General features: G+C 37.1%; 1 protein-coding gene across 18 annotated transcripts in view; it reads right to left on the minus strand.

Moving 5' to 3' along the window:
• The window catches only part of PPFIBP1 (PPFIA binding protein 1), a 172,528-nt gene that overhangs the window by 26,816 nt on the left and 129,706 nt on the right, over positions 1-16,006 (minus strand). For 12 of the 18 annotated variants that reach the window (XM_027592487.2, XM_027592494.2, XM_027592497.2 and 9 more), the window contains 7 exons: positions 15,096-15,227; positions 10,516-10,608; positions 10,105-10,197; positions 8,639-8,753; positions 6,731-6,763; positions 5,319-5,380; positions 2,044-2,128 (listed from right to left, as the gene is read on the minus strand). In XM_027592487.2, coding sequence (XP_027448288.1) covers positions 2,044-2,128; positions 5,319-5,380; positions 6,731-6,763; positions 8,639-8,753; positions 10,105-10,197; positions 10,516-10,608; positions 15,096-15,227 — 613 coding nt within the window. The remainder of the gene's footprint in view (positions 1-2,043; positions 2,129-5,318; positions 5,381-6,730; positions 6,764-8,638; positions 8,754-10,104; positions 10,198-10,515; positions 10,609-15,095; positions 15,228-16,006) is intronic. The other 6 variants (XM_027592500.2, XM_027592505.2, XM_027592504.2 and 3 more) reach the window with 6 other exon arrangements.

Consider the following 16,006-nt stretch of genomic DNA (forward strand, 5'->3'; position numbering starts at 1 on the left):
CTCTATCTCTCTGTCAAATAAATAAATAAAATCTTAAAAAAAAAAAAAAGATCAGGACCTGAGCTCAAAACCAAGAGTCAGATGCTTAACCAACTGAGCCACCCAGGTGCCCCAAGTGTCCAACTCTTGATCTCAGCTCAGGTCTTGATCTCAGGGTCATGAGTTCAAGCCCCATGTTGGGCTCCACACTGGGCATGGAGTCTACTTTAAAACAAAAACAGAATAAACAAAAACCCCCCACGAAACTGACAAAAGTGATCACGCCAGTGCAATTATGAACAATACTTACCCCTTTTCTCTACTTTCTACATGTTTTATAATTACAGAAATTAATGTTTTCCCTTGATTTTTAAATATAAGAATTATAATGTTGAGATTCTATAAAATCAAACACTGTTCTAAATGCTATGACTATGTAAAAATTAATTACTTGTGAATTTACAAAATTGTCTAAAAAGAGACACTCTCTTGAAGGTATAGAAAATGTTGAGTGATGGGAATTGCTGTAAGAACACTGGTAGAGGTTCATTTGCTTGCTCATTTGGGTATTTACAAAATCTTAACATATGCTGAACCCTGTGGACAATAAGATGAAGATCCATTTTTTTCCCCCTCAGAAATCCTCATCCAAAATAGGATTTTCTTTCTTTTTGAACTCATCAAAATTGAAATTCCAAAATCTGAGTATTTCATAAGTACCTTTGGAAAAGATTTATTACCAGTGCTTACTTTTAGAGCAAATAACCCCACCTATGCACTGCTAATGAACAAGAAGACTTTCAAACTTCTTAACACTTTTGTTTTAAATGACCCCCAGAGATTTTCCACATTTGAGGATGGCCAACCGGACCATGCATAGATAAAATAATAATACATCAAAAGGCATGACTATTTTTAAGTTTTTAATTCTAATTAAAATACAGTGTAATATTAGTTTCAGGCGTACACTAGAGTAATTCAACACTTCCAAACATCACCCTGTGCTCATCACAGCAAGTGCACTCCTCAATCCCCATCAGAGTGTGACTGTTTTTACTTAGATGGCTTATGGTTTTGCTTTTTTTTTTTTTAACTTAACACATTCAAAGCTGAACACAATCCCCCCTTAACCATTTCAATGCTCCCTCACTAGGCTTCTCTATCTTGGTAAATGGAATCATCATCCACCTGGTTTGCTTTAGTCAAAAATGTCAATCTTTCTTGATTCATTCCTCTTCTTCATTCTCATCTAATTCATCACACCACTGTGTTAATTTGAACACCAAAATATATTTCCAATCAGCACCATCATATCATCCCACGTGGAATCCTGCGAGAGTCTCTTGATTGGCTTCTCTTCCTTCCAGTACTGCTCCCTTCTCCCATTATGGTCCATTTGTTACGAAGATGCCGTGGACTTGTGAAAACCCTTCAGTGGATCCCTCTGGGCTGACAGAGCTGAATGCCTCACATTGCCTGACCTGGCCAACACTAACTTCTAAAAGCTCTGCTCATCTCATCTCATTCTCTCCCTGCTCACTACCTTCCGGTCAGTCACAATGGTCTTTTTACTTCTTAAATACACCAAGCCCTTTTCCCCCATATGCTCTTTTTTTTTAAGGTTTTATTTATTTATTTTTGAGAGAGGGAGAGAAAGCATGAGCAGAAGGGAAGGGGAGAAGGAGAAGCAGACTCTCTGCTGGTCAGGGAGCCCGATGCGGGAATCTGGGATCATGACCTAAGCTAAAGGCAGACGCTTAACCAACTGAGCCACCCAGGCGCCCCTCCCCATAGTCTCTTGAACACACTGTTCTTTCTGTCTGGAATGCTATCTCATGAACTCCACACAGAGATTCTCCCTGACCAACCAATCTACAGTATTCTCATTGGCCTACACACCAAGAAAGTGTGTAGAGAACAGATGCCTAATGATACTGTTGAATGAATGAACGAATGAACTGTCTAATTTGGAATAATGGATATTCCAGGAAAATGAAACCAAATGTTAAAGTTCACAGCCACTTAAAATCAAGTAAAGTAGAAAAACCTATAGAGCTACACTACCTTTTTTACCTTGGGTCAGTACCACCGTATCTTGCATTTTCTTGTACCTATTCAGGCACTGTCGAAGATCTTCTATTTTTCGATCCTATTAATAAAATAAATTGTTATCTTTAAATTGTGACTTTAAACAGTAAAAGTAACTGCAACACAAAGAATAGGGAGACATGAATTATTTACATTATTCAAGGAATACTTCTAAACTTTAGTAGAACTGGTAATATCTAGAATAGTTTTCCTACGTACATCAGAGATAGAGAAAAAGTACCTCTAAATTTAGAGATCCTATCCTTCAGCTGCCATCTTTAAAAAACAAAAACAAAACAAGGTAATAAGATACAAAACAAAACAAAAAACCAAGAAAAAAATCAACTTTAATTATTCTCCTCTCCAACTTATGGGTCAGGTCTTGAAAGAAAGATTTACACCTCTTTATCAGCTGTCATCAATCACAATCTGGTTTTTCTCTCCCCAAAACACTCAGCTAAAAGCTTCGTCAATTAGTCATCACAGACTTTCTATTTATTAAAAATAAAGAGAACTTTTCATCCTTTTTCTAATTTGACCTCTGGTACTTGATTGCCCCACTCTTTCCTTCTTTTCATTTTTCTTTCCACTCTTTGTTTTCTTCTATTTTGATATCTTAATTCCTTGACCAGATAGTCTACTTCCACTATACCCACTATCTACCCGGCCCAGACTATAAAATGTTAGTGCTTTAAGATTTTGTCCTTTACCCTCACTCTGGTGGATTCTAAAAATGGGTTCCCTAGCTCTCCCCTCACTGGTTTTGGGCATGGACATGTGACTTGCTTTAGCCAAAGAGATATCAACAAATGTGGTGCAAGTAAAGGCTTGAAAGGTCTTTGCACATTAGGGCTTGCTCTCTGTCTCTGCTCTAGGAAACCTTGTGAGCACTATGTGAAGCAGCGCAGACTACTAGAAGTCTACTAGAAGATGAGAGATCATTTGGAGAAGAGACGCCCCAGATGGGACCAACCTACGCAAGTCTGTTAATCACTAGACACGCGAGTCACACCATCCTAGACCATCCAGCCCCATCCCACCCACCAGCTAACTGTAGAGATCAGCAACGCCAGCCCAGGCCAGAACCACCACCTAGCCAACCATCAGAAGTATGAGAAATAATAAATGTGATTTGTCATGGAGCAAAAGCTAATTTATATATCAACTACAGTTTAGTCCCCAAAAATCTACAATTCTGTATTTCTCCTAAAATTGACGGGGTTCATTCCCTACCCAATCTATAATTATACATTAATCCCAAAATTTAGATTCACTTTCCAACTTTCTATGAGAAATCTCCTTTTAAATGTCCCATGAGCACATCGAAGTGAATGTCTCTAAAATTAAGCTCATTATTTGCCCCTGTTCCTTGAGCCTCTGCTTAGATTCCCTTAACTCTTTGAGGGCACTATCATTCACCTCGTTACTCAAACTAGAAACTTATCCTCAAATCCAAAAAAAATTTTTTTTAAAGATTTTACTTATTTATTTGAGACAGAGAAAGAGTGAGAGAGAACGAGCAGGGGAAAGGGGCAGAGGGAGAGGGAGAAGCAGGCTCCCCGCTGAGCAGGGAGCCCGATGTGGGGCTCGATCCCAGGACCCCGGGATCATGACCTGAGCCGAAGGCAGATGCTTAACCATGTGAGCCACCCAGGAGCCCTCAAATCCAAAATTTTTTAAAAAAATCTTGTCAACCTCTGTAAATATCAGCTTCATATACCCCTCCACCTTACCTCATTCTGAACTTTCCCAGCATGCACTGGGCTGTTCCGAGCCTGGGTTTTTGAGACATGTTTTGGCTCGTAGATATTTTCCTTAGACGCTTTCATTTTCCTGATGAACAACTCTTGCTTTTCCTCAGATTTTGCTCAAATATGGCCTCTTCGAAGCCTTCTGGAACTACTAAAAACTTATGTCACCCTTGGTGCTCCTAAAGCCGTTTGAATGTCTAGTAAGCCCTTGGTCAACATTGGGAGATTTGTTTGTTATTGATGCTTTTTGAGAGAGAGAAATTAAAACTAGATGAGTTTCAGTGATTATTTTTTAAAAAAGTAAAAGCTATGGGGGCACCTAGGGGGGTCAGTTACGCGTCTGCCTTCAGCTCAGGTCATGATCCCAGAGTCCTGGGATCAAGCCCTGCATCAGGCTCCCTACTCTCGGTCTCTCTCTCAAATAAATAAATAAATACATAAATAAAATCTTTAAAAAAAAAAAGTAACAGCTACGTGGGCCCCTTGCTAATTAATAACTTTCCTTTTTTTATTCCACAGTGGGAAAGACTAGCAAAAAGAAACCTATATATGGGTAGGCGGATAGGACAATGAGTTTATTTCCTAATAAAGAGCAAATAAAGAGAATGAAAGGCAAAAATATATAGACAAGTAAAACAGAGAAGACAAGAATTAGAGAAAGAAACAGGAGAGAAAAAGATCAAGACAAAGTTCTTTGGCATTTGCTTTTTTTTTTTTTTTTTTTTACTTCCTTGAAATGACTCTTTTCTTGGGAAAATGCCTTCTTGTTCTATTCATTAAGTAACATGAGGTAGCAGTAGTTCTGATGACAGGAGCTGAACCCGACTGTTGATGCCAGCTGGATATAGGGCTGATCAGGTAGGCCGTGAAGAAACACCTTGCTTTAAAGGTCACTGTTTCCCTGCTCTAAGCAGAATGAAGCAACCGGAGTGAAGAACCTGGAGACCTTGGCATCTGGCCAATGTAGCTAAAACAGAGCTTAGGGCCATATGTGATTTCCCAGTGCCCGTGCCTCTGTTCTCCTAGCTCCCCTCTCAGGAGAACAGAGACAATGCCTGATGTGAAAGAATCCAGGAGTGTGAAGGAAATAATAGGACTAACATCAACCCCATCATGAAGCTGAAGTCGTCAAGGGCCACCCCTTTCAGAGTTCATGTTGGCCCAGAAAGGATGCCCTATGTACGGTATCCTTTCTCTCATTTCCTGCCTGAATATCAAGCAATGATCTGAGGGCTTGTACATTTTTCCAGATTCACGGGAAGGAGGGGGAGGCAGTTCTCAGTGGAGCCAATGCTGCTGGTCCCCATTCTACACACAGTCACAGTGACAACTGCCACCAGCGAGAGCGGGCACACGAGAGCAGAAAGGGAGAATGCTTGTCCCTCCACGTCAGTAGGGTGTAGGGTATGTTCTTCCAAACTGACATATCTCCAGAAAATGCAGGGAATGATCAAAATGGTGGTACACATCCACATAAATACTTTAATTTCATCTAGATACCTTTTCTTCATTTGCTGCCATCAAAGACTCCACAGCCTTTTTCATTTTTTGCACTTCAATATCTGAAAATATCACAACATCACATCAGAAGTCAGTTTCGTTAACATGTGTGACAATAACAAGAGGCTGAGTCTTCAGACTGAAATGTTTTAAGGAAACGTTTACCATCAATATCCTCTTTTGGGGGAAAATCTGAAAAATGAACACTTTCCATGTCACTTGAATGGTCATCACTCCAGAAAGTAAACAGTAAGGAGGAGAGCTAACTACCCTCTCCTGAAGCAACAGCAAAATCTTCATGAGAACACTGAAGGTGAAATTTCAGTGCTATAACCACGAAAACACGGACTTTTCAAAAAAAAGAAAAAGAAACAAAAAACCTAGAAAGCGGTGGGGGGGAAAGCGACAAACAGTGTACATGATGACATAGGCAGAGAAAATGATGCTCAGTTTTAACCAAGATGGAGACATGAATGGCAAGAGCCTGATGGAATGTGGCATTTATAGGAGTAGTCATGCTAAGAAGCTGGTTGTAGGTTCCATACAGAAGGATAATAAGTACTTTGCTTCATCTATAAACATCATTTCCAACACTATTTTAAATGTAAAAGCCAAAGTAAGGTAAAATGTGATTTTTGCTTAAAATCTGACAGTCAAATACAAAAGCATGTTACTTTAATAATAAAAGAACCAATATTTTAAGATGAAACATCCAACCTAAAATGAAATCACAAATTTAAAAAACTCAAACAAGCTAAGGTTACCTGCTTCTGAGGGAAAACAAAACAAAACAAAACTACTACTTAAGATAATTTTAAAAAGAGTGGTGCATTGGTCACCGCTGATATAACATTTTCAATTAAGGTATATTCTATAGAAACTGCCTTTTTTTTTTTCTGATGCCAAATTCTCTTGACTTAAGAATTCAATATCTGGAGGAAAGAGCCTATTAATTAAGGATTTATCTTTATGATATTATATAATCTGGGTTCTGTTAATCAGCCTGGGTACAATCTCTTTTCTAACACTGAGAGGGTGTGTCTAATTCCTAATGTAGAGCTCAGTGAAAAAGTGGCTACAAGACATTGAAAAGTAACTTTCTCTTCTGACCTGCTGTCTCCTGAACTACAAAGAAAATGCTTCCTCACTTCCACTACTCTGAGTGCTCTGTTGTATCCTGTGGAGCAAAAGGGCTGAATCAGAAAAAGAAAATTAGCAAAATGACCTTTTACTCTTTGTTTTTATTGTTTGTTTATTAACCCTCTATTTTGTGCACTCTGAAGAAATGGAGCTTATCGATGAAGCAACTTCACATCTTTGGTGAGAGAAATGTTTTAAAACACATGCAAAAAACAGTCCAAGTAGTACTTTTGGTGAATGTAAAGGCTGATGGAAATACACCAAAACCTTACTTTTGTCTTTGAGCTTCTTTTTAAAATTTTCATCTGTGCAGGAAAACCCATCGAATTGGAAGTTAGTATATACTTACAACAATAAATATTTTAAAAGCAATATTATTTAGTCTTTAACCTAAAATAAAGAAACTCTAACCCTATAAAAACTGAATATTAAACACTATTTTGTGACTTTAGGAATAGTACTATAATACATAATGCTCTGTGTAAGGTTGGAAAGAGCATATCATTCATCCAAAGACCTAAATTTGAGTTCCTACCTCTGTCACTTCATCTTTGTGAACCTTGATTTTCTTGTATATTAAAATTAGGTCTATGGAGTACAAGCACTCTTTATGCTCTACATGGTGAAAATACCATTAGTGATGCTTTGGTTGTTGTTACATTTCTGTTACAGGTCAACACATGGCCCTCCTGAATGTGCCCAGCACACTGCTTATGACACATTAAACTCACCCCTCAAATTCAACGACACTGACACAGTCTATCCCCTGGTTCAATGAGATGAGTCCACTGATCACACAGTTAGATGTTTTGCCAACATCAGATTGCCATGAACTTTCTAAACATTGCTCTCGACCCTTGTATTTATCTGGCTGTGCGTTGGTGACAAGCAGTTCACAGACCAGTGTCCATCTTTGGGCACCACTAACCTAACACATCCTCTAGCCCACAAGTCCGATGATTCCATCTTATTCGTAAAACCCCAGAACATGACCTAACTGTGAATGTCCTTTAAAAACACACACTTCTAAGGGTGCCTGGCTGACTCAGTTGGTGCAGTATGTGATTTTTGATCTCGGGGTGGTGAGTTCAAGCCCCACGTTGAGTGTAGAGCTTACTTAAAAAACAAAAAAACGCACAACAACAATTCTATATATGCCAAAATATACAAAGGAAAAAAAATCCATTTCCTTCAAGGGTTGACGAGTTGAGCTTTCTAATCCATAGGGAATTGCAACTACAGGGATATAAAGCCAGGGTTTTCTAGAGCCAAGAAAGACATCACAGGTAACCTAATTCAACCCCTTCATTGTTCAGACCGTGAGGTTACCAACGTTCATATGATATATAAAAATGTACTAAAGCTACACTAAATGGAATTTTTTGTTTCAAAAGAGTCAGAAGCTGCTTTGGTAGCTTGCATGCCACAGTGATTTATAATAGCAAGGAAAGGTTAAACCGAACCTAGTGTTGTCAGGTGTTATGTGCATTTATATTTCCAAATATAACATAAAAAACACATTCAAGTTATTTTCTATCAAGTATAACGTACATTAAAAATTACATTCCATACAATATTCAAAACAAACCTCAATTACGAGAAAATTTTTTGATAAATCCACACGTTTTCAAAAAAACAGAATTAGCCTATTTTTGCTTTCTATCAGGTCGAGGGCTCAATCCATTATAAGAAATTTTCATTGATTTTCCAAAGATGCAAAGTCTTCTCCTCTCTTCTCTCAAAAGGGTAGGAAAGGTTTCTAAATCTCTTTGTGCTATTTCAAGTTCAGTTCAGAGGGAAATAATCCTGGGATATAATAATAATGGTTCCTTTTAATGCTCTCTGTCACTCCCTGGTACCACAATCTGAACAAGAACTCTCTTGGGAGAATTTACAACTTAGTAATCTAAAATAAACACCCGATAAAGTACAGAGTTGCCCTTCTCCAGCTGCTGAAGAGGAAGCTAATAGATCCCCAGGCACAGGAAAGAGTCTCCAAGGAGTCCCTGCTGTCTTGGGCTTAGCTGGTGTCCGCTAGCCTTCCCCCTTCTCTGAAATGACATCTCACTAACACTGGGTTCTTTTGCAGGTGTAAAAGATGTAAAGGAGTAAGGGAGAGAGGGTTGCATAGGGAGGATTCTAACAAAGTAAGAGAACAAATGTCAAATGTATGTACCCACCTCGATCAAGAATTTCCACCCCCTCTCCTTTCATCTTGCACACCAATTTTTCTTGTAGCCTTTTTACTTCAGATTCCTTCTCCTCCAGTTTTTCTTTTAAAGATGTCAGTTCGTCCTACAAATGATAAATTCATTTCAAAACAGTAGATTATGACTAAAAGAGGCTATTCAGGGAGCATGTTAACTCTTAAATCAGTAATTAGTTTTTGGGAATGAAACAAAAAACGATAGGAATCTAGATGCAGACTTCAGAAACCAGACAGTGGCAATGGGAAGCAGGAAGCAAGACAATTAATGAAGGTCAATGTATAATAATTCTGGCATAGTGTTTCAAGTTTCTTTGTGACCGAATTAAAACAAAATCTTTTCAAGTATAATTCGGACCAGGGTAGCCCTAAGGTTTAAATCTTATGTTAAATAAATAAAAAAAAAAATCTCCCCAAGTTAATCAAGGATGATAATCAAATTAGACACTTAGTGTCATAAAAGCAAAGTAAAACGCAAATTGGAAAATATATATTAAGACTTGACTGAGATTTATTTAGTATTTCGAGATGGCACCCATGTTCCCTGGACAAGGCAGAGCTTAATTAATGGGTAAGGTAGCAGGTGATGAACAATGTTAGGCAAATCATGGGACTAAGTAATTCAACCTTATCACAAAAATAAAAGAACAGAGTCTCCTACAAGAATGGAAAAAAAGATTTAACAAACAGATCTGAAACCCCCCCCTTCTTTTTTACTACATAGCTATTAAAGATTCCAAGTCCAATGTTCTATTTACTAATGTTTTAATTTTCAGTTTAATTTTGGTGAAGAATTAGCTTTAGCACTGAAATTTTGCTGGCTGTATTTACACAGAAAATAAAGCTACGCAGTGCTAATAAACGTACTTTTATATTTCATAAACATTTTATTTTCAGTCTCAAAATGTATGTATTATGGTTAGTACTATGAGAAGATCTCCAATGAAACAAGAAAGCTGGCCCTATACTTTTTACTTATGATAGGCGTGGATCCCAAGTACAAGGAATTTTCTTTCAGTAGCACTGGCAAGAAGCTTCTTTTAAGCAGTAATTTCAACTCACTGCCATGATATAGTTAAACTTTAAGAAAGTCCCAAAGGAAGAAGCAGTCTTTGCTACTGATGCAAGACAGATTTTTTTCCCCCCACAGGTGGCATTTTTGCAACTATTTTACCATATGTTTGGGTCTCGGATACTCTAAGAGGGTGAGATCTAACTTATTAATGAATACTTTTATTATTTTTCATTAATTATTTCATATGTTTCTGAAAACAACATGAGGGATCTCACTGTCCCTTTCATCAGCTTTAAATGTATTTTTAAAAAATAGATGACACACACACGATGAATGCACATGCTACTAAAAACACTATCACGGCAAAACAGCACAAGCCAGAAAGCAAACAGGCCCAGGACCCCAGTACCCAAAGTCTACTACACCTTCAGTGACTCCCATTTTTGCTCCATCCGCTGCTTTTCATACTGCATCTGACCCACCTTGATTTTCATGCTAGAAAGTTTGGCCATTAAAGACTGGTAGAGAGACAGAGGTGTGAAAGAAACCACAGATAGAAAAAGACAAGCCTAAATATCCAAGAAAATAGTATCGGTTTATAAAGGAGGTTAGCTTAACTAAGAGAAATAACAGGTTATATTTTACTAGATTAGTTAAAGCCCCGATTGTTATCCAGAATAATGGTGTTCCAAATTCAAGAAGGTCTCCAGCTTGGGGGAAAATTTCATTCACTTGTAAAATACCTTCTTTATCATCTACTGAGTTGAAAACTTATATTATTGATTGTAGATAAGTGAGTCTTGTGTTTACAAATTTTTGCCTTTGAGAAAACTTACTTTGGTTGATTTCAGCTTTTTTTCATACTGAAGTCTTTCATTGTCCATTTCACTGACTCTTAACCGCAAATCATTGATCTCTTGCATTAGCCCCTGTCAAAGAAGAAACAATGAAATGCGTTAGGAAAGTGGCAACACAGCTATCTTTGCCAAAATAGCAGCTTGGAGGTCTGAAGTCAACAGCGTCTGAGTTCAAGTGGTATGAATTGGATCAGACAAATGGAAATAAACATGTATCTCCTCGAGACCCAAAGCATCTTTCTAGTTAAAACACTAAATTCTCAATGCCTCTGGCCTACAATGATGGGATTATGGAAATAAAAGGTAATTTTTAAAAATTTAAATTAATTAACATATAATGTATTATTAGTTTCAGAGGTAGAGGTCAGTGATTCATCAGTCTTATGTAACACTCAGTGCTCATTACATCATATGCCCTCCTTAATGCCCATCACCCTATTACCCCAACCCCCCACCCACCAGCACCCCTCCAGCAACCCTCAGTTTGTTTCGTAGGATTAAGAGTTAAAAGGTGACTTTCAATTTTGATTAAGAAAGGTAGCTAATCATGTACCATCAATCATCAGCTATTCCTGGACTAAAAATCACCATATAGATTCCATCTTTTTAAATTAACTAGAAAAATTTTCTTTAGTAAAGCCATCTACTTTTAGGGCCTTTCAGTGATATGTGGATTATTTATAAAAACATTTTTATAATTTCTTCTTTTGCCTAACAAAAATATAGATTGTTCATCAACCCAGTCTGGGAGAATAGAATGGAATTTCAATCTTTTTTTGTTTTTTTTGAAATGTGAATCTTTTAAACCAAGGATTCTCAACTTGAGGGTAGATGACGGCCCTGTAATTTACAAATACATTGTCATAATATAATGTTATATTTGGAATAGGAAAAAGCAAATAATCCTAAGGTTTTCATAATACAAATACAGCCAGACGCTTTTTCTACTTCCACTTAAAAAAAAAATAATAATTTGCTTGTAAAACTTGTCTAAGTGTTTTGAGAAACAGTAACATATTTTTGTCCAGAGCCCGGACAATAGGAAAAGGGAATCAGAATGCCACACAATACCAACTTCAATACTGTGGAGAGGATTTATTTTTTACTACAAGCCATCAAGACCCCACCAATGGTTAATGTGTTTTTATTCCTCATTTTTACAAGTCCTCTATTCCTGAGCCATAGCTTAACAGATGACAGAATTATACAAAAATGCCACAAAAAAGAAACAACACTAGAAGAAATAAACCTTTCTTACTAAACTTCTATGCATAATGATTCACACGTAGAGAAAGGGATGGCTTTCCTAATTATATAATTACTTAACAGTAGTGTATCATAATTACTCATTAGTTATTATAATTATTTTCTTTTTTTTCTAAAGAGCGCACACATGTGCACGCACATGGGGAGAGGCAGAAGGAGAGAATTTTCAAGCAGACTCCCCACTGAGCACGGAGCCTTAGGCGAGGCTCCATGAGCTCCTGATCTGAGCCAAAATCGAGTCAGAGGCTTAACCGACTGGGCCATCCAGGCACCCGTATTATAATTGTTATTAACACAGTGTCTCAGTAAAGGAACATCTATTTTCCTTTGAGGTCAGGCACTGTTTGACATCATTTAATAACATTTTAGACGTGTTCAGAATTCAAGTCTAAGGAAAAAGTCAGTTTCTCCCGTTTATTTACCTTCCATTTATTAATCATCCTTGCATACTATGAATTCTTAGTGATCTTCCTTCATCTGCCTGGTCTTTTTAATATTTATCTTTCCACTTTCTCATGGTTAGCAGCTTTGAATTCCTATTTGGTATTGTTTTATTTTACCACTTCTTTTAGAAATAGTGACAATTTGCAAAAAAGAAGTAATTGAAGAAAACAGAATTATAAATTGAAATAATTTTTCTCTTAAAAAAAAAAAAAAAGCCCTACCCAAATATGCCTTGTGGCAACACTGTAACTATGAATATAAATCTCCAACCTGAAAAAAGTCCTGTCTTCCCATAATAACTCAAACTGGAAAATCTGAAAATAGCTCCTTGATATAAAACTTTAAAAAAATGGAATTCCAATTATTTCTAACTAATTTCTTATCAGAATTTCAGTTCTTTTTAAAAAGAAAATCCCTGTTACTGTTCCCTTTTCCCTCTCAGAGAAACTCAGGCTCTACAGAAAACTCAATTTCTGGCATCTGTACTCTTACCAGAAGGGGGCACTGTTGAATAATGCTAAGCATCTCCTATCAGCCATTCCAGGGACAGGCAAGTCTTCAAAATTCCAGGATTTTAAGGTTTTTACCCCTAATCTTTAGGAAGTGCCTATATTTCTTCTCAAATATTGGAATCAATATTTTCTTAGAAATTAATCTCCAAATAATCTAAAGTTCTAAGACAAAGTTAAAGAATTTTGGATTCCTGAAACAGGCAGGGAACCTTTTTTTTTAAAGGAGGCTCCAGACCCAACAAGGGGCTTGAACTCATGACCCTGAGATCAAGAGTTGCATGCTCTACTGACTGAGCAAGGCAGGTGCCCCCCAAATATTTTATTTTTATTAAGGGAACAAGAATAGGAAAATGAGCATATTCAATTCAGTTTTAATTTTGAGGGCTATTTTATTTATTGTCATATGTAACAAAGTTGATCAGATTATAGTTCACAATCTCTCGGTATGCATATTATTTTTTACCAATAGTATTGAATATTTATTAGAAAATTATCAAGGATTGAGTTTACTGAAAGTTTGATGACAGGATCACTTTGCTTATGATTGAAAATGCATGAGTGAAGCAAGGAAGCACCAGAAAAAAAAGTTTTATAAAAAAAATGCAGACAGAGGTGCCTGGGTGGCTCAGTCAGTTAAGCCTCTGACTTGATCTTCGGCTCAGGGTCATGGGATAGAGTCCCAAGACAGGGTCCATGCTCAGCGCAGAGTCTCTTGAGATTCTCTCTCTCCTTCTCCCTCTGCCCATCCTCCCACTCACACGAGTGCACTCTTTCTCTCTCTCTCAAATAAATTCATAAAATCTTTTTTAAAAACACAGACAAACTCAAGAGATGTAAATACTGCTCTGGAGTCTTACCAAAAAATCATAATGCATCCACTTCAATTTAGTCCTAACGTTTGGTTAACATCTCGGATCCAAATTAACCAGTCGTGCAGGTTAAGACTCCCCCTAAACTTTATGTATACAACGGAAAAGGCCAACTCTGGACCCGAATACTGTAACTTCTTTCCCTGCACCAGAGTAAGCTCCACAGCATGTTGTCCACCTGTTGACTGAATTCTATCGCAACTGTGGGGTCAGGGAACGACAGAGAGGAAAAAGAGGAAAATATCCAAACAGATTTTTCAAGAAAGCAAAAAAGGGACAATTTTAGAGAAATTGGGTAACTAAGTTCTGTTTTAAGAGCCCTAGTCTCAATCAAGTGAGAAACATGCTCATATAGGTGACTGACAAAGAGCTTTAGAAGATTAAACGTGAACTAAGTCGGGATTTCCTTTTGCTGCTGAGGAAGTAATACATATGCTGAGACTTTCCATTAGAGTTCCATCTTTGGCAGAAAATTTAATTTTGAAAACAGCAATGGAGTAAACCTCACTAAATCCAGTCTATATAGGACTTGCATGCAGTGGAGAACATACGTAATGTATCTCATATCATGATGGTACAGAGTTGGCTTGAAATGAAAATAGAGGGGGAAAAATACTTAAACGATTTCTTCTCCTCTCCCCTTCCCTGTACCCACATTCTAATCCAGTATGAGAACTCTCCATATGCCAACCGAGGAAACAAAAGAGAGAAAAAAGAAGAGATGCCCCTAGGAGATAACAAAGTCCTGCAGCTCTTCATATTTCTTTCCAAACAAACAGATTTCACATGGATATGCTCTCTTTCCCCAACAACAAATAATAAGCAAATAAAAAGACCCAGATTAACAATAAAACAGTACAAAGAACAAAGCATGGTTAACCACAAAAATGGGTACTTTTCACAAAAATATAGTGAGCTTTATTTATTTGGAATGATTTATGTGTGGAATAGACCAAAAGTAGAAGGCCAAATGAAATAAACTCTAAAAATCTGATTTTTATGATTATATAACGAAAGCATGTTCTCTGTATGTATTTTAAAACCTACTTATTATACAGCAAATAATCAGTATAAAGAGAGCTATTAGTAAAGTGATACACTTAAACCCATTATTTTCATAATGAAGAAAACCACTATAGATGGACAGAAGGACAGACAGATCAATAGAGAGAAGCTGCAAATGTCATAAAGTCGAAAGTTATTTCTAAAGACTAATGAAAGGATTAATATTTCACATCAACAGTCTCACAATAAATATTTCCATGAGCATTTAGTGATAGTCAATGTAAAAAAAAGTCAATGTAATTAAAGATTATTCTTTAAAAAGAAGCACGGATGAAGGAGAGAATGTAGTAATCAACTGCCTCTCCCTCATGCCTACAAGGAATTTCAACTTGCTCTGGAAATATGTGTATGACATATATACACACACACGCATATGTATATAAAGGGGGGGGTTGTCACTTACCTCGGTGTCTCTGAACCTATCTTCATAATCCAATCTGTCCTTCTCTACAGCTGTCAGTTTTAGCTTCAAGTTAGATATTTCAGCCATCAGATCCAACTTCTGAGTTTCTAAGGATGTCCTACTCAGAAGCTCCTATTACAATTTAAGAGACACATTCAAAAGTTGTTTTATTATAAAGAGACACATATGGATGTGTCTCACAACTGCAAAGCAGTAACTATCAAGTCAGGAATGTGGTAAAGATTAATCACTAAACAGAAAAAATTTGAAAAAATTATTTGCTTCAGTTAACCTTCATTGAGCAGAACTAAATGTACGCTTGCTTACTGGGGAGACGTACATTATGTAGATACACACACATATATAAACCTGAAATGCTGCTAAGCCTGAAGAGAACACTGACGATGACACGTTTTAAGTGGTTCAATCCTCAAAACAACCTTATAAAGTAGAAACTCCTAAAGATAACTCACGAATTATCCTTGTTCAACAAATGAGGAAGGTGAGGAACAGAGAGGTTAAGAACTTGCCAAAAGTCATACAGCAAGGAAATGGCAGAGTGAGTACTCAAACTGAAACAGTCTCCCTCCAGTGCGTGCCCTATCCACTATATTATAGGTCCTCTCGTCCACAAGCACTGTGTGTGTGTGTGTGTGTGTGTGTGTGTGTGTGTGTGTGTGTGTGTGTGTACATTACATTACAAGTTTGGGTTTTTTTTTCTTCCCAGAAGTCATATATGGTACTTATCTTTTTTCTTAATCATAAAATATATGCTCGTGTTTGGGGGTTAGGAAACCATATGAAAGTTTAAAGAAGAACATTAAAATTACCTACAGACCTATCAATATTTTATTCCAGATTCTAATAACTTTCTATTGTGTGCATGTGTTTTGAGACCCTGCTACTCTAGG

The sequence above is a fragment of the Zalophus californianus genome, chromosome 9 (genome assembly GCF_009762305.2).
Source record: "Zalophus californianus isolate mZalCal1 chromosome 9, mZalCal1.pri.v2, whole genome shotgun sequence".
Classification (NCBI taxonomy): domain Eukaryota; kingdom Metazoa; phylum Chordata; class Mammalia; order Carnivora; family Otariidae; genus Zalophus; species Zalophus californianus.